This window comes from Pelophylax lessonae (assembly GCF_965119305.1).
Source record: "Pelophylax lessonae genome assembly, chromosome: 6".
Taxonomy (NCBI): Eukaryota; Metazoa; Chordata; class Amphibia; order Anura; family Ranidae; genus Pelophylax; species Pelophylax lessonae.
Genome location: NC_138773.1, coordinates 143516337 through 143543092, shown reverse-complemented (window position 1 = coordinate 143543092; position 26756 = coordinate 143516337). Strand labels below are relative to the sequence as shown.

Here is a 26756-nt window from a genome sequence, read left to right as displayed (position 1 = left end):
ACCGACTATTCTCCGGTGTTTAGGGATCCTACGGATAGGAGGCTGGAATCTCTTGCCCGCCATGCCTACGTGGTGGCGGGTTCCATGATAAAGCCTATTTTCGCTTCTGTCATGACGGCTCAGGCTGTGGCAGATTGGACTAAGGTGCTACGACACACTCTCGTGGCTGATTCTGCCCCCCCCCCCCCCACACTACAGTGGAGATGGTGGACCAGATTTATCAAGGGGTCATGTATTTGTGCGATGCAGCCTTGAATGAGGCCCCATTGGCTGCGCGCCTGTCCAGTGTCGCGGTGCTTAACCGGCAACTGATATGGTTGAAAAGCTGGTCGGCTGACCAGAAATCCAGAAAGATGGTGGCTGACATTCCCTATGCGGGGTCTTGCCTTTGTGGGGAATCCCTGGATGAATTGGTTAAAGATGTCACTGGGGGCAAGAGCACTCTGCTGCCCCAGAATCCTAAGGGAAAGTTTTCCTGCCTTTAACCACTTGCCTACTTTGCACTTAAACCCCCTTCCCATCCAGACCAATTTTTAGCTTTCAGTGCTCTCACACTTTGAATGACAATTGCGCGGTCATGCAACACTCAACCCATATAAATTTTTCGTCCTTTTTTTCATAGAAATAGAGCTTTCTTTTGATGGTATTTATTCACCGCTGGGCTTTTTATTTTGTGCGCTATAAATGAAAAAAGACCGCAAATTTAAAAAAAAAACGTTTTTTTTTTAGTTTCTGTTATAAAATTTTGCAAATTAGTAATTTTTCTTCATAAATTTTGGCCAAAATGTATACTTCTACATATCTTTGGTAAAAATAACCCAAATAAGTGTACATTATTTGGTCTGCGTGAAAGTTAGAGAGTCTACAAGTTATGGTGCTAATCATTGAAAATTGATCACACCTAATGTACTGACAGCCTATCTCACTTCTTGAGACCCTAACAAGCCAGGAAAGTACAAATGACCCCCAAATGACCCCTTTTTGGAAAGTAGACATTCCAAGGTATTTAATAAGAGGCATGGTGAGTTTTTTGAAGTTGTCATTTTTTCCCACAATTCTTTGCAAAATTTTTTTTTTTTTTACAAAATTGTCATATTCAACAGGTTATTTCTCTCACATGGCATATGCATACTTACAACTACACCCCAAAACACATTCTGCTACTCCTCCTGAGTATGGCGATACCACATGTGTGAGACTTTTTTACAGCCTGGCCACATACAGAGGTCCAACATTGAAGTAGCACCTCCAGGTGTTCTCGGAGCATAAAATACACTTTTCATTTCTCAACCACCTATTACACTTTTGAAGGCCCTGGAGCACCAGCACAATGGAAAAGCCCACTAAATGACCCCATTTTGGAAAGCAAACACCCCAACGTATAATCTATGAGGCATAATGAGTCTTTTGAACATGTCATTTTTTTCCGGAATCTTTCGGAAAATGTGGAAAAAAAATGAAAACGCATTTTTTTTTACACAAAGTTGTCAATTTATAAGATATTTCCAACACATAGCATGTACATAGCAAAAATGACACCCCAAAATACATTCTGCTACTCCTCCTGAGTATGGCGATACCACATGTGTGAGACTTTTTTACAGCCAGGCCACATACAGAAGTCCAACATTGAAGTAGCACCTCCAGGCGTTCTCGGAGCATAAAATACACTTTTCATTTCTCAACCACCTATTACACTTTTGAAGGCCCTGGAGCACCAGCACAATGAAAAAGCCCACTAAATGACCCCATTTTGGAAAGCAAACACCCCAACGTATAATCTATGAGGCATAATGAGTCTTTTGAACATGTCATTTTTTTCCAGAATCTTTCGGAAAATGTGGAAAAAAAATGAAAACGCATTTTTTTTACACAAAGTTGTCAATTTATAAGATATTTCCAACACATAGCATGTACATAGCAAAAATGACACCCCAAAATACATTCTGCTACTCCTCCTGAGTATGGCGATACCACATGTGTGAGACTTTTTTACAGCCAGGCCACATACAGAAGTCCAACATTGAAGTAGCACCTCCAGGCGTTCTCGGAGCATAAAATACACTTTTCATTTCTCAACCACCTATTACACTTTTGAAGGCCCTGGAGCACCAGCACAATGAAAAAGCCCACTAAATGACCCCATTTTGGAAAGCAAACACCCCAACGTATAATCTATGAGGCATAATGAGTCTTTTGAACATGTCATTTTTTTCCAGAATCTTTCGGAAAATGTGGAAAAAAAATGAAAACACATTTTTTTTACACAAAGTTGTCCATTTATAAGATATTTCCAACACATAGCATGTACATAGCAAAAATGACCCCCCAAAATACATTCTGCTACTCCTCCTGAGTATGGCGATACCACATGTGTGAGACTTTTATGCAGTCAGGTCACATACAGAGGCCCAACATGCAAAGACACATAGCATGCACATACCATGAATTACACCCCACAATACATTCTGCTGAGCAAAGGGTAAACAAAAGCTTACCTGTAGTTTTAGAAGCGCAGTTGTCCACAGGAGTTGAGTCCAGGCAGCAGGCAGGGACTTGGTCAGCAACAGTGCATGCAATTCTCCAGGCAAGGATACCAGTCCAGTGTCAGTGCATGCGGCAGGCAGAGGCATGATGGTAGTCCTGCAGGCAGAAGTAGGGCCTCTGTCGGGATAGAATGGGGACAGGGGTAGAGGCTTCTCCCACCCAAATCGCTTTGAAGCCTTCGGGATCCAGACCCTAATCTGAGAAGAAGAAAAACAAAAAAAATTGTTTTCTTCATCCAGAAAAACATTTCTGGTCCCCTCACATATGCGAGACCCCTGTGGTATGAATCCCACTACTTCCAGAGGCAGGCAAAAATCGTGGTCAAACAGTCCAGGGTCAGTTCCAGAGCAGGCAGAGGTAGGTACAAAATCGGCAGGCAAAGGCGTGGTCAAATAACAGTCCAGGGTCAGTTCCAGATCAGGCAGAGGTATGAACAGAATCAGCAGGCAGAAGCATGGTCAAAAAACAGGCCAGGGTCAGTTCCGGAGCAGGCAGACATAGGTACAAAATCAGCAGGCAAAGGCGTCGTTGTATAACAGTCCAGGGTCATTTCAGGAGCATACAGTGGCATAAGGGGTGAAAGCGGAGGACTACGTTTACCATACTAATAATTTAGACAAGTATGGTAACGGCGGAAACAGTCGTCTACACAGAGGCCTGGTTGGGAAGGACACTGGGGGCAATAATAGCGGGTGTCTTTTCGAATTCCTGCCTTGGTACACACCCTACATTTTTTCTGCCGTTTTTGGTCTCTTTGTGTGGGAGGGATTTTACTTGGAAAATGGCGTTCAGACAGTCTGCTTATTACGTCAGATCTAATGTTTTCTGGTGGGCCGTTTGGAAATATGAGGGTTGTGAAGATTTCCTCCAGGTGATAAAGGAAGGGTTGGGGGCTTTCGGTGGATTTGCGATATAAAATGTAGGAATTGTATATGGCCAAATGAAAAATATAAATTGCTACTTTTTTGTACCAATGATAGGTACGTCTTGTGGGTAGATAGGGTTCCATCATTTGGTCGTTGAAATCCACTCCCCCCATGAATAAGTTGTACTCATGTACACATGTTGGCTTTCGGACTGGGCCATTCCTTCGTCGGGATTCCACATAGTTGTCATTGTGGATCGAAGACAACATGTACACGTCTCTTCTGTCCCTCCACTTCACAGCCAGAACTTCCTCATTTCTCAGACTTGCCGTCTCCCCTCTTCTCAGCTTGGTGTTTACTAGCCTTTGAGGAAAGCCTTTCCGGTTTTTTCGGACCGTGCCACATGCAGGAGTCTTCTTTCTGTGAAGGTTTCGGAACAGGGGCAAACTGGTGTAGAAATTGTCTACGTACAGGTGGTAGCCTTTTTCAAGGAGGGGGTAAATGAGGTCCCAAACGACTTTCCCGCTTGATCCCATGTAGTCCGGACATTCAGGGGGATGCAGCTGGGTGTCCTTCCCTTCGTACACCCTGAAGGCATAGGTGTACCCTGTGGCTCGGTCACATAGTTTGTAAAGCTTCACCCCATAGCGGGCCCGTTTGTTGGGAATGAATTGTTTGATGCCCAGCCTGCCGGTAAATTTAACAAGGGACTCATCCACACATATATTTTGGTCTGGGGTAAATAATTGAGGGAATATTTCTGAAAAATAATTTAGAAGTGGCCGAATTTTGAACAGCTTGTCAAATGCTGGGGAATTTCGGGGAGGGCACTGGATATTGTCGTTGAAATGGAGGAACCTCATGATCATCAGATACCTGGCCCTGGGCATTACTGCAGAGTAGATGGGCATATGGTAGATTGGTTTGGTTGACCAATATGCTTGCAGTTCGTTTTTTTTTATTGAGTCCCATGTTGAGGGTGAGGCCTAAAAATATCTTGAACTCCTCCACCGTTAGGTCTCTCCACTCAAAGGGACGGGAATAAAAAGATGTGGGGTTACTCTGGATAAATTGATGTGCATACAGGTTGCACTGGGCCACAATGGACGTCAGCAGGTCCTCCGTAAAAATTAAACGGAAGTAGTCAATTGGGGCAAAGTTCTCCGTGTTGACCTGGACTCCTGGCTGTGCAGTGAAAGGGGGGATGATGGCTTCTCCTGAGTTGGGAGGAAGCCACAGGGGGTTCAGAAGGGCATAGGGAAGGCTGGCGTTGGTCCTAACCCTTTGGGGGCGAGGTGACACCCCACTTGAGCTTGGCCTTTCTTGCCGAGGCACTGTGGTGCTGGTGGATGGCACTGTGGAGCTGGTGGATGGCACTGCGGAGCTGGTGGATGGCACTGCGAAGCTGGTGGATGGCACTGCGAAGCTGGTGGATGGCACTGCGGAGCTGGTGGATGGCACTGCGAAGCTGGTGGATGGCACCACGGAGCTGGTGGATGGCACTGCCTCCTCCTCACCAGAACGCCTTCGTTTGGCAGGCGGGCAGTATTCCTCCTCGTCGGAGTCGGTCTGCGTCCCGCTTATAATGACCGGCTCGTAATTTACTTCGGAGTCAGACTCTGACTCCGAAGATTCCGAAGCAGAAAGCTCCCTGTCCATGTCCTCACTGATTATATTGAAGGCCTCCTCGGCTGAGAAAATTTTTTTTGCCATCGTTGCTGACACTGATGGGCACGGTGACACTGATGGGCACGGTTAAACTGGCTCACTGATGGGCACACTGATGGGCTCTGTGGGCACACTGATGAGCACACTTAGGAGCACTGATGAGCGCTGTTGGCACACTGAGCACTGGGCGGCACTGATGAGCACTGGGCGGCACTGATGAGCACTGGGCGGCACTGATGAGCACTGGGCGGCACTGATGAGCACTGGGCGGGCACTGATGGGCACACTGGTGGGCACTGGGCGGCACTGATGAGCACTGGGCGGCACTGATGAGCACTGGGCGGCACTGATGGGCACACTGGTGGGCACTGGTGGGCACTGGTGGGCACTGGGCACACTTATGAGCACTGGGCGGCACTGATGAGCACTGGACAGCACTGATGAGCACTGGGCGGCACTGATGAGCACTGGGCGGCACTGATGGGCACACTGGTGGGCACTGGGCACACTTATGAGCACTGGGCGGCACTTATGAGCACTGGGCGGCACTGGACAGCACTGATGAGCACTGGGCGGCACTGATGAGCACTGGGCGGCACTGATGAGCACTGGGCGGCACTGATGAGCACTGGGCGGCAGTGATGAGCACTGGACGGCACTGATGAGCACTGGGCGGCACTGATGAGCACTGGGCGGGCACTGATGGGCACACTGGTGGGCACTGGGCGGCACTGATGAGCACTTGGCGGCACTGATGAGCACTGGGCGGCACTGATGAGCACTGGGCAGGCACTGATGGGCACAGGTGGGCACACTGGTGGGCACACTGGTGGGCACTGATGAGACTGGGCACACTGATGGCACACTGGTGGGCACACTGGTGGGCACTGATGAGACTGGGCACACTGATGGCACACTGGTGGGCACACTGGTGGGCACTGGTGATCACTGGTGGGCAATGGTGGGCACTTTTTTCGCACTTACGATCTCTCCTCTCCTCTCACTGCAGTCTGTGTGTGAGGAGGGAGAGCTGGCAATGAGTGATGATCTCAAATGTTTACATTTGAGATCATCTCTCATTGGATGCCTCGATCGTGACGAATGGCCACTGTGATTGGCCATTCGTCACGATCTGTGATTGGCTGTGTCCAAGGGACACGGCCAACACAGATTATCCCCGGTACGCGCTCGCGGGAGCGCGCGGGGAGTCTGTTACTACCGAGGCAATGACAGGTGATCTCATATGTTTACATATGAGATCATCTCTCATTGGATGCCTCGATCATGACGAATGGCCGCTGTGATTGGCCATTCGTCTCGATCTGTGATTGGCTGTGTCCAAGGGACACGGCCAACACAGCTTCTGCCCGATGCGCGCTCGCGGGAGCGCGCGGAGGGCGTGTTTATGGGAGGCCGTTTAAAAACGATCCTTTTGTGCCTTCAAGGCACAGTACAAGGGGAAACCCTTCAAAGGCCAGGGTGGCCAGAGAAAACCCTGGGCCGGCAAATACAGATCCGGCCAAGCGGGTGCGGCGGCTCAGTCCGCCTCTGCCTGAAGGGCGCCCTCACCCGTTTCAGGGGTGGGGGGACGTTTGCGCGGTTTCCTCCAACCTTGGGTGCTCCGAATTCCGGACAGATGGGTTCAGGAAATCATTTGATCAGGGTACAAGATCAAATTCCTTTCGCGACCGGCAGACCGATTCTTTCCCTCAAATCTTAATTTGACCCCAGATCAGTTGCAGGATCTTCATCGGGCGGTGCAAGATCTTCTTGCCCAGGGGGTGATCGTCCCGGTGCCACATCGAGACAGATTTCAGGGGTTTTATTTGAATCTGTTCACTGTGCCCAGAAAGGAGGGCAAGGTGCGTCTGATTCTGGACTTAAAAGCTCTGAACCGCTTTGTGCACGTTCAAAAGTTCCGCATGGAATCACTCCGCTCGGTGGTAGCCTCCCTGAGTCCGGGAGAATTCCTGGCCTCTTATCGATCTGACAGCTGCATATCTTCACATCCCTATTTTCGAGGGTCATCAGAGGTACCTCCGATTCGCTATCGCGGAGGATCATTATCAGTTTGTGGCGTTACCTTTCGGTCTTGCTTCGGCTCCAAGGGTCTTTACCAAAGTGTTGGCGCCTGTTCTGAGCCTGTTGCGGGCACAGGACATTGCGGTCTTGGGTTATCTGGACAATCTCCTATTGAGATCGAGTACCAGTCAGGGCCTGCTGTGCGATTTGTCCACAACGGTCCAGACTCTCCAGGAGTTCGGATGGACCATCAACATTCAGAAGTCGACCTCGTCTCCATTGGTTCGTCTCCCATATTTGGGAATGGTTCTGGACTCTGCTCAGGCAAAGGTGTTTTTACCGGAGAACAAACTCCGGACCCTGCAGTCCGAGGTCAGGTCCCTCAGGGACCACGAATCTTCATCACTCAGGACCTGTATGCGGTCCCTGGGGTTGATGGTGTCAGCCTTCGAGGCGATACCATTTGCACAGTTTCACACGCGGTCTCTCCAGGTGGAGATCCTGGCCAGATGGGACAGACTACCTCAGTCCTTGGACCTGAGAGTGTCTGAGTCGCCAAACCAGAATGGATCTCTTATGGATCTCTTATGGTGGCTTCGTTGTCCCCGGCTGTATCGGAAGAAAAATCCTTCCGGCCGTTACTGTGGACGGTGATAACCACGGATGCCAGCCTGTTGGGCTGGGATGGAGTCCTGGGCAACCTGTCTGCCCAAGGCACTTGGTCGGTGGAGGAATCTTCCCTTCCGATAAACATACATATTGGAGTTGAGAGTGATCAGGCTATGTCTGCTCCATTGGTCGGATCATCTTCGGGGCCATCCTGTGCAGGTGCAGACGGACAATGCCACTGCGGTGGCGTACATCAATCACCAAGGGGGCACCAGGAGTGCCCGGGCGGCCCAGGAAATGACCAGTATTCTGTCTTGGGCCGAGACTCATGTCCCGGCGATTTCGGCAGTTCACATTCCGGGTGTGGAGAATTGGCAGGCCGATTATTTAAGCCGCCAGACCCTGGACCAGGGGGAATGGTCCCTGCATCCGGAGGTATTTCAAATGCTGTGTGCGAAGTGGGGATCCCCGGATGTGGATCTGTTCGCGTCTCGGCTAAACAACAAGGTGGAAAGGTTCGTGGCAAGAACGCGCGATCCGCTGGCAGACGCCTCAGATGCACTGGTGGTGCCTTGGCATCAGTATCATCTGATATATGCCTTTCCCCCGATTCAGTTGTTGTCCAGGTTCCTTCGCAGGTTGGCCTCGGAACCAACTCTGGTGATTCTGGTGGCGCCGGACTGGCCACGCCGGTCCTGGTACGCGGACATCGTTCACCTGGCCATCGAGCCTCCGTGGCGGCTGCCAATGCGAGAAGGTATACTGTCTCAGGGACCGATCTTCCATCCTGCTTTACAGTCGCTGGCTTTAACGGCCTGGCTGTTGAAAGCCAGGTCCTGAGAGACAGGGGTCTCTCTTCAGAGGTCATTCCTACTTTAATCAAGGCTAGAAAAGCCTCGTCTGGTAAGATTTATTACCGTACATGGAAAGCTTATTTTGCCTGGTGTAAGTCCAGGGGCTTCTCCCCTCGTTCTTACTCGGTGGCGAGAGTGTTGGCTTTCCTCCAGTCTGGTGTGGACCAGCGCCTTGCGTTGGCCACGATTAAGGGCCAGGTATCTGCACTGGCTATTTTTTTCCAACGCCCTGTGGCGTCTAATTCCTTGATTCACACCTTCATTCAAGGTGTGTGTCACTTGGCCCCTCCTAGAAGGGAGCCCTTACCTCCATGGGACTTGATCTTGGTTCTGTCCGTGTTACAACGTCCTCCGTTTGAAAACATCAGGGAAATCTCGTTACCTCTGCTGTCTAAAAAGGTTGCCTTTCTGGTAGCGATCACTATTCGGTTTTCAGAGTGTCGGAGCTGGCGGCGTTGTCTTTCCGCTCCCCTTACCTGGTGGTTCATAGGGATAAGGTGGTCTTGCGACCTAACCCGTCCTTTCTTCCAAAGGTGGTTTCGGATTTTAACCTTAATGAGGACATTGTTTTACCTTCGCTCTGTGCGAATCCTAAGCATCCTAAGGAGATTGCCTTGCATTCTTTGGATGTTGTCAGGGCGATCAGGGTTTATCTGTCATAATGAAACAGATAGGAACAGCTATATTCCCACCAGAAGCTGTCACCATCCCAAATGGCTGGGTGCCATACCAAAGGGACAGTACATGCATATAAAACGCAACTGTAAAAATGATGAAGATTACCTCACCCAATCTAACCTTTTAACAGCTAGGTTTGTGGAAAAGGGATACAGATTGGAGCAGGTTCAAAAAATAAGAGACTTGGTGCATCGGATGCCCAGAAATGAGCTATTAAAAACCAAAAACAGGAACTCGGAGAACAAGGGTGAGTTGGCCTTTTTGACAGATTTCAATAGGAACTATAAAGAAGTTGAAGGGATTGTCCGGAAGTATTGGCCCATACTAAAGAAGGACACAACTTTGAATCAAATACTACCAGACAAACCGCGTTTCATCTACAGGAAAGCCCCAAACCTCAGGCATATGATAGCACCTAACATACCTGACCCTCCTAAAAGAAAGCCTACCTTTCTGGATGTCAAAGGTTTTTTCCCATGTGGTAAGTGTAATGCTTGCCAGATGACTAAAAGAAACCCCAGAAAGGTTACCACTTTTCACTCCAAAGTCACGGGCCAAAGATTTCAAATCAACAAACTCATTTCATGTAGATCCACTCATGTGACCTATTTAATTAGTTGCCCTTGTGGGCTACAATACATAGGCAGAACCACACGTCAATTGTCCCTTAGGATTAATGAACATGTGGGAAATGTGAGGAGAGGCTTTCCCAAACATAGCCTCTCCAACCATTTCCGCCTACACAATAATAGGGACCCTTCGTTAATGTCCTTTTGTGGTATAGACAGAGTGGAAAATCACTGGAGAGGAGCAAATATGACTAAAAAAGTGTCCATGAATGAGACCCAATGGATCTATAAAATGAAGACCTTAGAGCCATTGGGTATGAATATTGACATAGATTTGAATTGCTTTATTTCCAATTTTTAATGAAATTTTGTAATTTTAATTTATTTCACCTTTCCCATCGTCTTTCAACCTGGTAATTTAATATTTTTAGAACATATATTTTTTAGAATTAAAATTTAAATTTTATCTATCTATATTTTAAATTTTTTCAATCTTTCTTTTTTTATGGTTTAAGGATGTTGGATTAAAATGTATTTTAATATGTAGTGAAAGAATACATATTTACTGTTTAGATATTTTATAACTAATGGTTTTAGTAGCGCGTACAGCATCCCATCATTGAATTTTAATCGCAATTCGGAGTATTAGGATATTGACAGAATTCGCATGTGTTTGCCCCAGAGATAGTAAATGGTTAAACCGGAAGAGCCATAACATTGCAAAGTTGGTCTCAAAATTTTCTCCTAAAAATGTCCCTGGAAGGCATCCTTTTTGAGGGGAAGAACCCATCAATCTACTTAAGAATGGGCGGTTCTAACTCCAGGGAACAGCGATTGGGTGCTGTGAGTCGTGCTAGCCTCAATAAAACGTGCGAGAAAGTGTACGGTCACATGATCCCCTGATGACGTCAGCACGCCTGACAAAACGTGCGTCGGGAGCGTGAGACCGTAGAGTTCCGGTGTGGTGGAGCGCAGATGCGGAAGCGGCGTACCATCCACCCGAATAGCCGATGAATTGTACTTGAAAGGCGCTTAATACACCGCTATGGAGTAAGTGCAATATTTTACTTTAAAAACCTTTTATTTGACGGTATTACACTATTGGAGTATTCTTTATCTTTGCATTGTGATGTCCGGAGCCCCGGAGCTTCCTATGTTTACTGGCACATACTACACCTGATGTGGAGACAGTGAAGGAATAATCCGGAGCTTATGTGGAGACACATGCTGGTTGTGACCCCCTGTAACTTAAGGGGCCAACTTCTTCTGGTAAGAAGTATTTAATCTGAGCACTGGGTGGATGTTGATTGGTGAAGGCACTTCTTATCAAGTCCAAGTTTGCTGCTGAGACAATTTATATTGCACCAAGCACTTTAAGGACATTTTGCTTAGTTATTCACCATTGCAAGGACACTCATGAATTGATTTATGCAATGAATATCACTTGAATGCATTAGCACTTTATTGTGTATGTTGTATTGCTGAGCGCAATATCCACTTTCACTACTTATCTGTCATCGACTGAATCCTTTCATAAATCAGATTCTCTCTTTGTCCTTCATGAGGGACCTCGGAAGGGTTTGGCCGCGTCTGCGGCGACCATTTCCAAATGGATCAGACAGACAATTGTTCAGACCTATTCGTTGAAGGAGCGGGTACCGCCCTTCCCTGTCAAGGCGCACTCTACCAGATCGGTGAGTACGTCCTGGGCCCTCTGGCATCAGGCCTCGGTGGTCCAGGTGTGCAAGGCTGTGACTTGGTCGTTGGTGCACACCTTTTCAAAATTCTACAAAATTGATGTTCTGGCATCAGCAGATGCCTCCTTTGGCCGCAAAGTTCTCTGTGCGACAGTGCCATAGGGGACCCTGGTTTTGTTGCGGGTCCCTGACTGTTGGGGTCGTTGACCCCCTTGGTTATTTGCTTTCCTGGGTTGTTGCTCCTGTTGAGCTTTCTTGTTGCCCAGACCCTTCCCTTGCTGTTCTTGTAAGGTTCCTTTCTCTGGTATGGGTACTGCGAAGCCTTTCTGACGGTTGCGTTTCCCACCCCTCATGTCTACACTGCTTTGGGACATCCCCATTGGTGAAGACTGTATGAGTGGGCGGCGACTGTCGGAGGACGTAAGAGAAAACTGTATTTTTGTAAAATCTTACCGTAAAATTCCTTTCTCTGAGTCCTCCGACAGTCGCCGCCCCGCCCCTCTTTTGGGGTTCTTATACACTTAACTGCTTGCTACCAAACTGAGCTGGGATGGCTATTGCAGGAGGGGTATTGGACCAGTGGGGCAGCCCCCATGGGTGTGTCTATGTAAATGATTTGTTTCTAACAAGTCTTTTGCCTAGCTACTCCTGTGGAGATGAAGTCAATACCCCATTGGTGAAGACTGTATGAGTGGGCGGCGACTGTCGGAGGACTCAGAGAAAGGGATTTTACGGTAGGAGTTTACAAAAATTCAGTTTTTTGCTTCTGTGCTAGTGTCACAGACGGTGACGGAATGGATTAGGTCTTTGCGGGAGTCTTTGGACCTCGAGACCTGTACCTCCGGAACAGCTGGAATTGTTGGACCAGGTGATCCAGGCTCTGGTGTTCCTGTGTAATGCGTCTATGGATGTAGCTCCCCTGGAGGCCAGGGTCTCGGCCATGGGCGTTGTTTTAATACTCATGGTTTGGTTGAAGAACTGGTCGGCTGACCAAGCTTCTAAAAAAGCCTTAGCTGATCTCCCCTTTCTGGGAGACAGGTTGTTTGGCGACTCATTGGATGAGTTGATCAAGGGCCTGACTGGGCGGGAAGAGTACTCTTCTTCCTCAGTCCCCCAAGGGTAAGACACCCCGTCCTAAGCGGTGTCCCTCCTTTTCTGTTTATAAAAGTTTTTTTCATGCCTCCGGGGCGCAATAAAAAGGTAAGCTGTTCAGAACTTCGGAGGATGCTAAAAAACCCTGGGGAAAGTCCAAGGCTGGTCAGTCCGGTGCTGCAGACAAGTCCTCTTCAGCATGAATGGTCGCCCTCACCCATCATAGGGGTGGGGGGACATCTGCACTTCCTTCATTCAGGACTAATGGGTTCGCAAACTGGTTTGTTCCGGGTACAAGATCAAATTCTGGTCCCGGCCAGGGGACAGGTTTTTTCAGTCAAATCTTCACCTGTCTCCGGAGCGTTTGAAGGATCTGCGGGAGGCTGTGCTAAATCTCCTGGCTCAAGGGGTGATTATGCCAGTTCCCCAACAGGAGCGCTCTCAAGGTTTCTATTCAAACCTTTTCACAGTGCCCAGAAAGGAGGGTAAGGTGTGCAGGTGCAGAAATTCCAAATGGAGTCCATTCGGTTGGTGGTGGCATCTTTGAATCAGGGATTTTCTGGCTTCCATCGATCTCAAAGATGCGTATTTCCACATCCCCATATTCGAGGGACATCAGCGATTCCTCCACTTCACGGTGGCAGAGGAGCACTTTCATTTTGTGGCATTACCCTTTGAGCTCGCCTCAGCTCCCAGAGTTTTTACCAAGCTCCTAGCTCCTGTGCTGGCCTTGTTGCGTCGGCGAGGTATCTCCATTTTGGGGTATCTGGACAATCTCCTGTTGTGAGCAGTTTCCCATTCGGATCTGCTGGAAAACATCTCCATCACAATTCGGACCCTTCAGGACTTAGGGTGGACGATCAATGTCACCAAATCTGCCCTGACTACGTCTTTGTGATTCACCTATCTGGGGCTGATCCTCGACTGTGCTCTGGCGAGGATCTTCCTTCCCTTGGACAAGCTTCAGAAGTTGCAAAGGGCGGTCCAATTGCTGATGGAGGCCGGTCAGTCCTCTTTGCGGGCTTGCATGAGGACCCTGGGTCTGATGGTCTCGACCTTCAAAGCAGTCCCATTTGCTCAGTCTCACACGAGACAGCTGCAGAATGAGATTCTGTCACAATGGAACATAGATCCTCGGTCATTGGACCTGAAGATTCAGTTGAGCCATCTCAAGAAACAGGCTCTCTTTGTGGCTCCAGTCACCTGTCCTGTGCCATGTCAAGTCCTTCCTGCCGGTATTTTGGACGGTGGTCACCATGGACGCCAGCCTATCAGGCTGGGCTGGAGAGCTAAGAAAGCTCTGGGCTCAGGGGTCTTGGGCGTCGGAAGAGTCTTCCTTGCTAATCAATATTCTGGAGCTGAGAGTGATCAAGCTCTGCCTGCTTCACTGGACGTGTCGGCTACACGGCTCTCCAGTTCGGTTCCAGTCAGACAATGCCACAGCCATGGCTTACATCAATCATCAACGGGGCACCAGGAGTGCCCTGGCGGCCAAGGAGGTGGCTGAGATTCTGGTATGGGTGGAACACAATGTTCCGGCTCTTTCCGCAGTCCATATTCCACGTGTGGAAAATTGGCAAGCGAATTACCTGAGTAGTCAGGTGTTGGATCAGGGGGAGTGGTCCCTGCATCCAGAGGTGTTTCATCTCCTGTGTTTCCGATGGGGGACCCCGCACGTGGATCTGTTTGCATCTCGCCTCAACAGGAAAGTTCAGAGGTTTGTGGCCAGGTCTCTGGATTCTCTGGCCGATGCCACAGACGCTCTGGTGAATCCTTGGAGTCATTATCACTTGATATATACCTTCCATCCGCTAGTTCTCCTGCTGAGGTTTCTTCGCAGACTGGCCTCGGCGGTCTTGGTACGCAGAGCTGTTAAAAATGGTTGTGGATTCTCCATGGCATCTTCCTCTGCGGGAAGATCTACTATCTCAAGGCTTGGCTGTTGAAAGCAGGGTGTTGAGGGATAAAGGTCTCTCTATCTATGCTGAGATCGCCATTGAGATATTTATCAATTGCTATCATGTCCCCTCATGTTTCGGCCTTGGCTATTTACTGCCAACTTCTGTTGGCTACTCATAGTTTGACACACACCTTCATTCAGGGGGTGTGTCATCTGGCCCCTCCGAGGAGATCCCCATTACCTCAGTTGGATCTTAATTTCGTTTTGTCGGTTCTTCGAAAGCCTCCTTTTGAGAACATAAGGGAGATTTCTTCTGCCGGTAGAGTCTGAGTTGGCGTCGTCGTCCTGTTGTTCGCCTTATTTGGTGGTCCACAGGGATACAGTGGTCCTCCGACCTAATCCGTCCTTTCTTCCTAAGATGGTGTTGGACTCTTTGTACTTCTGGACGGTCCTCGCAAAGATTTGGCTGTGTCCGCTGCTACCATTTCGAGAGGGATCAGGCAGACGGTTGTTCGAGCATATTCGATCAAGGGGCAGGTTCCTCCTTTCCCTGTGAAGGCGCATTCTACTAGAGTGCTGAGGGGCTCTTGGGCTTTTTGCCATCAGACCTCTGTACAAGTTTGTAAGGCAGCGACTTGGTCCTCTGTGCACGGGCTCTTTTATCTGCGTGAGCTCCTGTTGTGTTGAGCTCCATGTTGCCCGGTTGGCTACGATTAGCCTTTTGGAGTTGACATTACTGTCTGGTTGCGTTTTCCCACCCCTCATTCCTATACTGCTTTGGGACGTCCCACTCAGCTCATGGAGATGAGGCTGCGTCTGTCGATAGACGATAGAGAAAATAAGCTATTTGTAAGATCTCACCGTAAAATCTTTTTTCTCGATGTCCATCGACAGATACAGCACCTGCCCCTCTGTTTGGGGTTGGTTCTGTTGTCTTAACTGCTTTTAAAATAAACTGATATGCTGGGTTGTGCGGGGAGGGGGGGTTATTTCTGGAGGGACAGCCCCCTGGGTGTGTGTATTCAAATTTTCCTGCCTAGGCTACTCCTGATGGGAGGAGCATAAACCCGATCAGTTCATGGAGATGAGGCTGCGTCTGTCGATGGACATCAGAGAAAAAAGATTTTACGGTAAGATCTTTAAAAAAATCATTTTTGGTGATATACTCCCGATATGAACACTTCTAAAGTGATGCAGGCCCAGCAGATTTCCTCATTAGAGCCCTGCAGCTGCCACAGCTGCGTGATAATTATGAAACCACTCCCAATAGACCCACTGAGCACAGGAGAACAGAGGAACAAACATTTCTTCAGAATAGAGAAAATATGTGTGAAAACACCGTGCTAACCTAAAAATAAAATAACAAGCTGCTAGCACATCCAACTGACAAGAAAAGTGGTGCAAGAAAACCAACCAATAATTTGCAGCGTTCAAGAGTAAATTAAGAATAATTTACATGTGTGAGATGAGGATCAAAGAATTATTCAAAAAAATCAATGAACAAAACCAAGGTGATTGGTCCATATATATATATATATATATATATATAAAGTGATGTGGGTCTATATAGAATGAGTCCATATAAAAAAAAAATATAAAGGAAATGTATAGACCAAAAAAAAAAAGTCCAGCCAGCAAAATATAACTTCTGTGGTTGATAGAGGTCAAACAGCTGAAAACTGATGAAGGTGATAAAATCTCACATTGGTGGTGTATTAATATGTGCTTACCACAATATATGGACTCACAGTACCTTACGGTAAGTAAGTCAAATAAGCCAGTAGAGACCACTGCAAGGAAAATAGGAAGTAGATGTCGCCAAATCTCCTGATGTATGTTTCTCAGATAGGGAGCAAAGGAAGATCTCTCATTGGCCAGAGCTATATAATCCGCCCAAAAAAAAAAAAAGGAAAAATATATAGTGTAATACTGCCAGAAATTGTTACATTAGGCATACATATATATCACTCCAAATATCAAGTAAAAAAATTGGATATAAGATTGTATCACTTAAGAATCCAAATAAAGGAAGACAAAAAAAGTGATAGAGACAGCCGTCACCAAACGTATAAGTAAAATGCGTGTACCAGACAAATTGCTGTAAAGCATGCAAGAAGAAAAACTCCAAAATGGAATAGTCTTCATATGAAAGGAGCTTCAAAATCCATCCATAAGTATTGTGCTTAGTGAGATAGGTCCCATCACCCGCTGAGAGAGAAATGAATACGCTTACCACACCAAGTGAACCTATACTGCTGTATAGCAAATACATCAAATAAGCACTCAGACAGAATGGTTCCTCATGCAGAGTATTCAAAATGCAAATATAGTTGAGGTGGTCCAAAAAAATGTGTGTCAAGTCCCATCACAGAAATAAGATGTAGCTCATATATGCTTACCAGACAGTGTGGAGCTGTATAGCCATATAGCAAAAAAACAGGTCTAATTAGGCATAGTAAAACCAGGGATTCCTCTGGAGTGTTGTTTACACAGGATGTATAAGGAATTCTCTCGGAAGGATGCAGGAATATGAGTCCCTCAATCAGATATATCCTTTGATAATGTTGTCTACAACGAAACACGTCAGAATGTTTTAACCAGCCTTTCTTGATTTTATCTTGCTGTTTACTATTGGATGTTTGTAAGTACAAGTCTTTTTTAATACATTTTGATATAGCAGTATTACGCTATGTTTTCTTATTTGGCTTGCTTACATGGCTGATGATTGAGGGATAGTCTCAGAAGTCCGTTTAAAGCGCATAGAGCATCATGAAGAACAAGGAACACACCAGGCAGGTCCGAGATACTGTTGTGGAGAAGCTTAAAGCCGGAGTTGGATACAACAAGATTTCCCAAGCTTTAAACATCCCAAGGAGCACTGTGCAAGCGATAATATTGAAATGGAAGGAGTATCAGACCACTGCAAATCTACGAAGACCTGGCCGTCCCTCTAAACTTTCAGCTCATACAAGGAGAAGACTGATGAGAGATGCAGCCAAGAGGCCCATGATCACTCTGGATGAACTGCAGAGATCTACAGCTGAGGTGGGAGACTCTGTCCATAGGATAACAATCAGTCGCATACTGCACAAATCTGGCCTTTATGGAAGAGTGGCAAGAAGAAAGCCATTTCTTAAAGATATCCATAAAAAATGTTGTTTAAAGTTTGCCACAAGCCACCTGGGAGACACACCAAACATGTGGAAGAAGGTGCTCTGGTCAGATGAAACCAAAATCAAACTTTTTGGCAACAATGCAAAACGTTATGTTTGGCGTAAAAGCAACACAGCTCATCACCCTGAACACACCATCCCCACTGTCAAACATGGTGGTGGCAGCATCATGGTTTGGGCCTGCTTTTCTTCAACAGGGACAGGGCAGATGGTTAAAATTGATGGGAAGATGGATGGAGCAAAATACAGGACCATTCTGTCTTCCATTCTGTCTAAACCTGATGGAGTCTGCAAAAGACCTGAGACTGGGACGGAGATTTGTCTTCCAACAAGACAATGATCCAAAACATAAAGCAAAATCTACAATGGAATGGTTCACAAATAAACATATCCAGGTGTTAGAATGGCCAAGTCAAAGTCCAGACCCGAATCCAATCGAGAATCTGTGGAAAGAACTGAAAACGGCTGTTCACAATCACTCTCCATCCAACCTCACTGAGCTCGAGCTGTTTTGCAAGGAGGAATGGGCATAAATTTCAGTCTCTCGATGTGCAAAACTGATAGAGACATACCCCAAGCAACTTACAGCTGTAATCGCAGCTAAAGGTGGCGCTACCAAGTATTAACTTAAGGGGGCTGAAAAATTTTGCACGCCCAATTTTTCAGATTTTTTTGTTAAAGTTTGAGTTTGAAATATCCAATAAATTTCGTTCTATTTCATGATTGTGTCCCACTTGTTGTTGATTCTTCACAAAAAATTACAGTTTTATATCTTTTTATATTTGAAGCCTGAAATGTGGCAAAGGGTCGCAAAGTTCAAGGGGGCCGAATACTTTCGCAAGGCACCGTATATGTATAGATAAAGGCAGAAAATGACCAGCGCTATGGAGTGTGCGGTGAAGCGTGAACGACTATCAGGTGTAAGCAGCCAACAACCAAAACCCCAAAGGGTTCAAGATATAAGTAAAGTGCAGAAAAAGGGGTTGAAAACGGCGCTACCTTTGTTCAATAAATAATGAAAAAGTGCAATCACTTGCAATCAAATGATAAATAAGGGGGTGTGTCCCATAAAACCATAAAAGAGGTAAAATGAATATATACTGTGTATTGGGTGAGTTCAAATAAAATAGATAAAATATCCTGATGTGTGATAGGTACAACCCAGAAAGTGCTGAGGTGCAATAAATAAATTAATGACATAGACAGTGTATTTATTGTGATTTTTTTTTCCCTGGTTCACTCATCACCTTTATTCACTTATTTGTTTTTTATTGGCATGTTACGCTCACAATAGTAACAGTGCCGGGAACATTACCCAACACATGATTTATTTTACTTTTGCACTGTATTTATTTATTTATTTGTTTATCACAATAAATACACCGTCTATGTCATTAATTTATTTATTGCACCTCAGCACTTTCTGGGTTGTACCTATCACACATCAGGATATTTTATCTATTTTATTTGAACTCACCCAATACACAGTATATATTCATTTTACCTCTTTTATGGTTTTATGGGACACACCCCCTTATTTATCATTTGATTGCAAGTGATTGCACTTTATCATTATTTATTGCACAAAGGTAGCGCCGTTTTCAACCCCTTTTTCTGCACTTTACTGTATATGTATGCCTAATATAACAATTTCTGGCAGTATTACACTATATATCTTTCCTTTTTTTTTTTTTGGGCGGATTATATTTCTCTGGCCAATGAGAGATCTTCCTTTGCTCCCTATCTGAGAAACATACATCAAGGAGATTTGGCGACATCTACTTCCTATTTTCCTTGCAGTGGTCTCTACTGGCTTATTTGACTTACTTACGGTAAGGTACTGTAAATCCATATATTGTGGTAAGCACATATTAATACACCACCAATGTGAGGTTTTATCACCTTCATCAGTTTGCAGCTGTTTGACCTCTATATTAACCACAGAATTTATATTTTGCTGGCTGGACTTTTTTTATTTTCTTATTTTGGTTTATAAATTTCCTTTATACTTTTTTATATGGACTCGTTCTATAGTGACCCACATCACATATATATATATATATATATATATATGGACCAATCACCTTGGTTTTGTTCATTGATTTTTTGAATAATTCTTTGATCCTTTGATATCACTCATGTAAATTATTCTTAACCACTTCCATACCGAGTCATGTAAAATGACGTCGGCAAAGTGGTTGTCTAGATCCGGGCCGCCGTCATATGACGTCGGCCCGTTCTAGCTGCTACTGCGCGCCCCCGGCGGCGCGCAGCGGCGCGATCAGGGATGAGGCTCGTCCCTCGGACATAGCCCATCCCTGATCAAGGTAAACAGCCAATAGAAATTGGCTGTTTACCATGTGATCAGCTGTGTCAATCACAGCCGATCACATGAGCGGCTCCAGCACGAGCCGCTCGTTCTCTCTGCAATGCGCGCCCCCGGGGGCGCGCAGAGCAGCGATCGGGGACGAGGCTCGTCCCTCGGACAGAGTCGATCCCCGATCTAGGTAAAGAGCCAATGAAATTGGCTCTTTACCACGTGACCGGCTGTGCCCAATCACAGCCGGTCACAAATGTCAACAGAGAACACGGTAACTAGCTGTCACCGTGTTCTCCTCCTCACACACTGATCCTGTGTGAGGAGGAGATTGTGGTAACAGCTAGTTACCAACTACAGTGCACCCTAAACACACTGATTGCCCCCCCCCCCCCCAATAAAGAGCACCTGTCACTAGCCCATCAAAGTACCCGAGTACCTGTCACCAGCCCATCAGGTACTCAGATGACAGGTACTTGGGTACTCTGATGGGCTGGTGACAGGTATTCGGGTACTCTGATGACAGGTACTCGGGTACTCTGATGACAGGTACTCGGGTACTCTGATGACAGGTACTCGGGTACTCTGATGACGGGTACTCGGGTACTCTGATGACAGGTACTCGGGTACTCTGATGACAGGTACTCGGGTACTCTGATGACAGGTACTCGGGTACTCTGATGACGGGTACTCGGGTACTCTGATGACAGGTACTCGGGTACTCTGATGACGGGTACTCAGGTACTCTGATGACGGGTACTCGGGTACTCTGATGACAGGTACTCGAGTACTCTGATGACGGGTACTCGGGTACTCTGACAGGTACTCGGGTACTCTGATGACAGGTACTCGGGTACTCTGATGACAGGTACTCGGGTACTCTGATGACAGGTACTCGGGTACTTTGAGTACCTGTCAACGGAGTACCCGTCATCAGAGTACCTGAGTACCTGTCACCTACCCATCAGAGTACCCGAGTACCTTCCACCTGCTCATCAGAGTACCTGACGCCTGAAGTACCCAAGTACTTGCCGCCTGCTCATCAGTACCCATCACTACTCATCAGTACTCATCAGTACCTATCACGTATCAGTACTGATCATCAGTACCCATCAGTACAGTATCACCTATCACCTATCAGTCAGTGAGTACTACTCATCAGTACCTGTCACCTGCCCATCAGAGTACCCGAGTACCTGTCGCCTGCCTATCGGAGTACCCGAGTACCTGCCACCTGCTCATCAGTACCAGAGTACCTGTCACCTGCCCAACAAAGTACCCGAGTACCTGTCACCCTTCATACAGCCACCATGTCCAAGTCCAAAAAGGTTTATATACGTCCTCCGTTTAAACCTAAATACCGGTGTTATGGCAGCAGATAGCTGCCATAACCCTGGTATTTTTTTAAACGGTGGACGGTTGGCTTTCCGATAAGGGTGGTCCCAGCGGTGGATTCGCCGTGGGATCACCCTTCCGGGATGGCGGAAGAGGCGCCCCCCCCCCCCCTCCCGACGCGTTCCGGTCCTTTTCCCCGCTTACCGGACCCGCCGGCAGCGGGGAAAACGATCCGGTCCCAGATCCTCACAGACAGGATGTCGAGTGAGGTCAAGCTTGCCCTCACTTGACTCTATGGTCTTGGAGGACCGGAGCTACGGAAAATGTTGTTGCCTAGCAACCGGTTTAAAGGTCCTTTTTTTTTTTTTTTTCATTTTATATTATAATTATTATTATTTTTTTTTTTTTTTTTATATCTTTTAGTGTACTTGTGAGATCTGAGGACTTTTTGACCCCAGATCTCACAAAAAAGAGGTCCTGTCGTGCCTATTTCTATTACGAGGAATATTTACATTTCTTTTAATAGAAATAAAAATGATCAATTTTTTTTTTTTTTTTTTAAACGGTGTAAAAATAAAAAATAATAAATAAAATAAATAGTAAAAAAAAAAAAAAAAATTAAAGCGCCCTGTCCCCGTTAGCTCGCGCGCAGAAGCGAATGCATACAGAAACCCCGCCCACATATGTAAACGGTGTTCAAACCACACATGTGAGGTATCGCCGCGATCGTTAGAGCAAGGGGAATAATTTGAGCCCTAGACCTACTCTGTAACTCAAAGATGGCAACCTGTAGAAATGTTTAAATTGTCGCCTATGGGGATTTTTAAGTACCAAAGTTTGTCACCATTCCGTGAGCGTGCGCAATTTTGAAACATGGCATGTTGGGTATCTATTTACTTGGCGTAACATTATCTTTCACATTATGGAAAAAAATTGGGCTAACTTTACTGGTTTCTTATTTTTTAATTAAAAAAAGTGAATTTTTTCCAAAAAAATTGCGTTTGGAAGACCGCTACGCAAATACGGTGTGATAAAAAATATTGCAATAATCTCCATTTTATTCTCTAGGGTCTCTGCTAAAAAAAAATATATAATGTTTGGGGGTTCTAAGCAGTTTTCTAGCAAAACAACTGATTTTAGCTTGTAAACACCAAATGTCAAAAATAGTCCTAGGCAAGTGGCTAGGATGCATGATGATGCTCCTTGGATGTTAGGCCCCTCTATATGGCTAGGCTGTGAAAAAGTCTCACACATGTGGTATTGCCATACTCAGGAGGAGTGGCAGAATGTATTTTGGGGTGTCATTTTTGCTGTGTACATGCTATGTGTTAGGAATATCCTATAAATTGACAACTTTGTGTAAAAAAAAAAAAGTTTTCATTTTTTCCCCACATTTTCCAAAAACCTGTGGAAAAAAATCATATGTTCAAACGACCCATAATGCCTCATAGAATATACGTTGGAGTGTTTGCTTTCCAAAATGGGGTCATTTTGTGGACTTTTCCATTGTATTGGTGCTCTAGGGCCTTGAAAAGTGTGATAGGTAGTAAGAAAGTTTTATGTGTATTTATGCTCCTAGAACGCCTGAATGTGCTTCTTGGACATGGAGTCTCTTTTTGTGGCCAGGCTGTGTAAAAGTCTCACACATGTGGTATCGCCATACTCGGAAGGAGTAGCAGAATGTATTTTTGGGTGTAATTTTTGCTGTGTACATGCTATGTGTTAGAAATAGCTTATAAATTGACAACTTTGTGGGAAAAAAAAGAAAAAAAAAATTTTTTCTTAATTTTCCCAAGAATTGTGGGAAAAAATTACAACTTCAAAAAACTCACCATGCCTCTTACTAAATACCTTGGACTGTCTACTTTACAAAAAGGGGTCATTTGGTCGGTATTTGTACTGTCCTGACATTTCAGGGCCTCAAGAAAGGAGATAGGCAGTCAGTACATCTGGTGTGATCAATTTTCAGTAATTGGTACCATAGCGTCTAGACTCAATAACTTTCACACAGACTAAATAATATACACTAATTTGGGTTAATTTTACCAGAGACATGTAGCAGTATACATTTTGGCCCAAATGTATGAAGAAAATTTTATTTTTTGCAAAATTTCATAATTGAAACTAAAAAAAAGTGTTTTTTTTTCAAAATTTTTGCTCTTTTTTTGCATATATCACGAAAAAAAAAAAACCCCAGTTGTGATCAAATACCACCAAAAGAAAGCTCTATTTGTGTGAAAAAAATGATAAAAATTTTGTTTGGTTACAGTGTAGCATGACTGAGCAATTGTCATTCAAAGTGTGAGAGTGCTGAAAGCTGAAAATTGGTCTGGGCAGGAAGGGTGTCTAACTGCTCTGTATGGAAGTGGTTAATTTACTCTTTTGAGCGCTGCACATGTTTGTTTGATTTCTTCAGAATAACAAAAGTTAGGAAACTGCAGCAAAGTTTGTTAAAATCCTTGTATTGTACAGAGATTACTCAGAGGGGAATGTTTTTTTCTAAACAAAAGTGGAGTTACGCTTTAAATAATTGTGTTTTAGGCAAATGGTGTAATTTGTAACCACTTTAGTTTTCGGGAGCAAAGATAAATGTTGTTGAGCGCTTCAGTTGTCTCTGTTTAGTACATTTGGTGTACAAGTGATGAGTCTGTGGGATGTGCGGATTTATAATCGCTATGGTGAGGTGGAAAAGGGGGGGGTGGAGGGAAGGAGAGGGTGAGAAAAAGAAAGGAGGGGAGAAGGGAGAGAAAAAGAGAGGGAGGGAGGAGAGGGAAAAAAATATCCTTTTGTCTCCAGTAACAAATGTCCATAATAGGACATTTAGGAACTAACACCACTTACATATTTAGTATTTTTAAGGAATCTATGATCAAAATGGCATTCCGTTCCTGTGTTTTTTTTTTTTTTTTTTTTTTAATATTTCAATAACCAAAGAAACTTGAGCAAACATTCCCTAGTTTCTTTTTTCAATTTCCGATCAGAGTATGCACAGATAGGACACAAAGTATACATAAAGATTAGATTATCCAAAAGCTGTCAGCTCAGAGTCATGGTAGATAAGCAATATGTATGATGAAGAAAATGGTGCAAGGCCTCCAAAACATAACAGAATAGACTTCAGTGGAACCAGCATTAGGAAGGGTACAAACAATCAGAGTAAAGTGCATGAGGTAGTCTAGAACAAAACCTTATAAAATCGAATTCCAGTGGTTGAGGATAAAGAATGGCGAGGAAAAGGAGAGAGCAGAAAGTGGGCCCAGAACTCAAACCATAGCAATCACAGGAGGTAAGGGATCAGGGTTCAAGGAGGGACTCATCAAAACTGAATGGGAGGAAGTAATCCACCAAAGGTTGCCAGATTTGTAGATGTTTAGGGATTTTATTCTGTATGGGTTCCCTATTTTTCTCATATTTATTTCTCTGCATAGAGGTTCAAATATCTACGGCACTTAATAGATATGTAAACACTTTTTATTTTCTCTCTTTAAGGTGGGCATGGAAGTGGCTCCACACCTCAAGGATAATTTGAATCAGAATTGTTTTGACTTCTTATTAACCTTTAAGCAGGTAAGTCTCATTCAATATCAAAATAGGGCAACATGCAGCAACACATAGAAAACAGATCTGCATGCGTTTACTGTCTTGGTTGCTGTAAACTAAAAAAAAATGAAATCTGTTTGACTTCATGGTGTCATTGTAATTGGATTTTGAAATTGAACCAGAATAGTCTTTCATTCTTGAACACTTTCTATCATGATGTTAGACAAGCAACATCATCTGACACATTCTGTGGTAAATAATTTAAAATATTTATCCGTAGATTAATCCTAACCCACTAAAAAAATCGAATAATTTGTCTACTTTCAAGGAAAGGATAGCCTACATGGGTGCTGCGCTTCACTTAGAAGAAATATTTACTAACACAGGGGTTTCCCTGAAAAGTTTGAAAAGCTATGGGCCCCGTGGTTAGACATGCCAGATCTCAGCCCGTTAGATTTAGTTACCAATAGACTTCTCTAGTAATTTTGCCTATAGATGGCTTATATCGCTCCGTGGGGGGTGAGTGCTTATTACCCTCAGAACGGTTTGTCTGCCTAGGCGGAATTGTGCTGATACTTTGCTTTGATATTCTGGTATGTGCAGTGCTGTTGCTCTTAAATTTTCCCATACATGCTGTGTTGAAATCTTTGAATTTGTACATTATGTGTCCTGGAAATTTATTGCTTTGTTTTGCAATCCTGTTTGGTAGCCTTAAAAAAAAAAAACACCTTTCTGATTTAAAAATTGTACAGTACAGGATACAGGCTGAAAATTATTGGACCCCTTGGTTATAGACTGCTACCTTCAGGTGATTGGACAGTAGTAATGCTTTTCTGGACATACACTCTGGGTATAACCCTCTAACCACTCTACAAGGTCTATTTCGCTAGTGTGTATGGACGTCTTTATGGAGAAATAATTATATTCTTAAAGAGGAACTCCATTTTGCTCACATAATTTGTAATATAAAAAATATTTTCCATTTTGAAGCTTCTCTCCAACCACTTGCATATTATTATTTATTTATTTATTTCTTTTTTTTCAAACTATTTTATTGAAGGTATAGAACAAAACATATAATAGTATACCAGTTTAGCATCAATAAGCTGACAACAAAGGATGAGTTCAAAGTAATCAAAATTAACACATTGTAACTTCTGGAGATATGCATCAGGGATCAAGTCTATTGGCTTCACCTCATCAGAGGGCTAGTTAGAGATAACCTTAAGTTGGGTTTGGACTTTGGTGATGGTGTGATTCGGGTGCAAGTTGAGTTGACCAAGAGGTCATCTTGTAGGTGGGAGTTAAGTGTTCGGTGGGGATGGGGAATGATATAGCAGAACTATCAGGTGTGTATCGGGTAGTTTCAGATATCTAGAGGGAGTTTAGTTTTCGGGAGCAAAGATAAATGTTGTTGAGCGCTTCAGTTGTCTCTGTTTAGTACATTTGGTGTACAAGTGATGAGTCTGTGGGATGTGCGGGTTTATAATCGCTATGGTGAGGTGGAAAAGGGGGGGGTGGAGGGAAGGAGAGGGTGAGAAAAAGAAAGGAGGGGAGAAGGGAGAGAAAAAGAGAGGGAGGGAGGAGAGGGAAAAAATATCCTTTTGTCTCCTGCTCTCTAGTAAGTCTTGGTAGTATCAAAGCGCTCTGTTGTTGAAGAGTCCCGTGTGACATTTTCATGTTTGTTTATGGAAAAAATGGGAGCAGTTATTAGCAGGAGGATGTTATCTTATGGTCATCAATGCCGGGGATATACGCTGTTTGGAGGGAACCATGAGGTTATGAGGTCAGCTCTTGTTATATCGTCCGGGTACTTTTTAAGCCACCAGATGTGAGTAGGCGGTAGTTGTTTTGAAGTGTGCCCAGCAAGCCCATTTGGAGTTGTAAGC

The 26756-nt window shown here is 45.1% G+C and overlaps 1 protein-coding gene across 3 annotated transcripts in view; it reads left to right on the top strand.

The window, feature by feature from the left end:
• The window catches only part of VPS35L (VPS35 endosomal protein sorting factor like), a 1473617-nt gene that overhangs the window by 579674 nt on the left and 867187 nt on the right, over positions 1–26756 (top strand). For all 3 annotated transcript variants that reach the window (XM_082262328.1, XM_082262327.1, XM_082262326.1), the window contains one exon: positions 24817–24894. In XM_082262328.1, coding sequence (XP_082118454.1) covers positions 24817–24894 — 78 coding nt within the window. The remainder of the gene's footprint in view (positions 1–24816; positions 24895–26756) is intronic.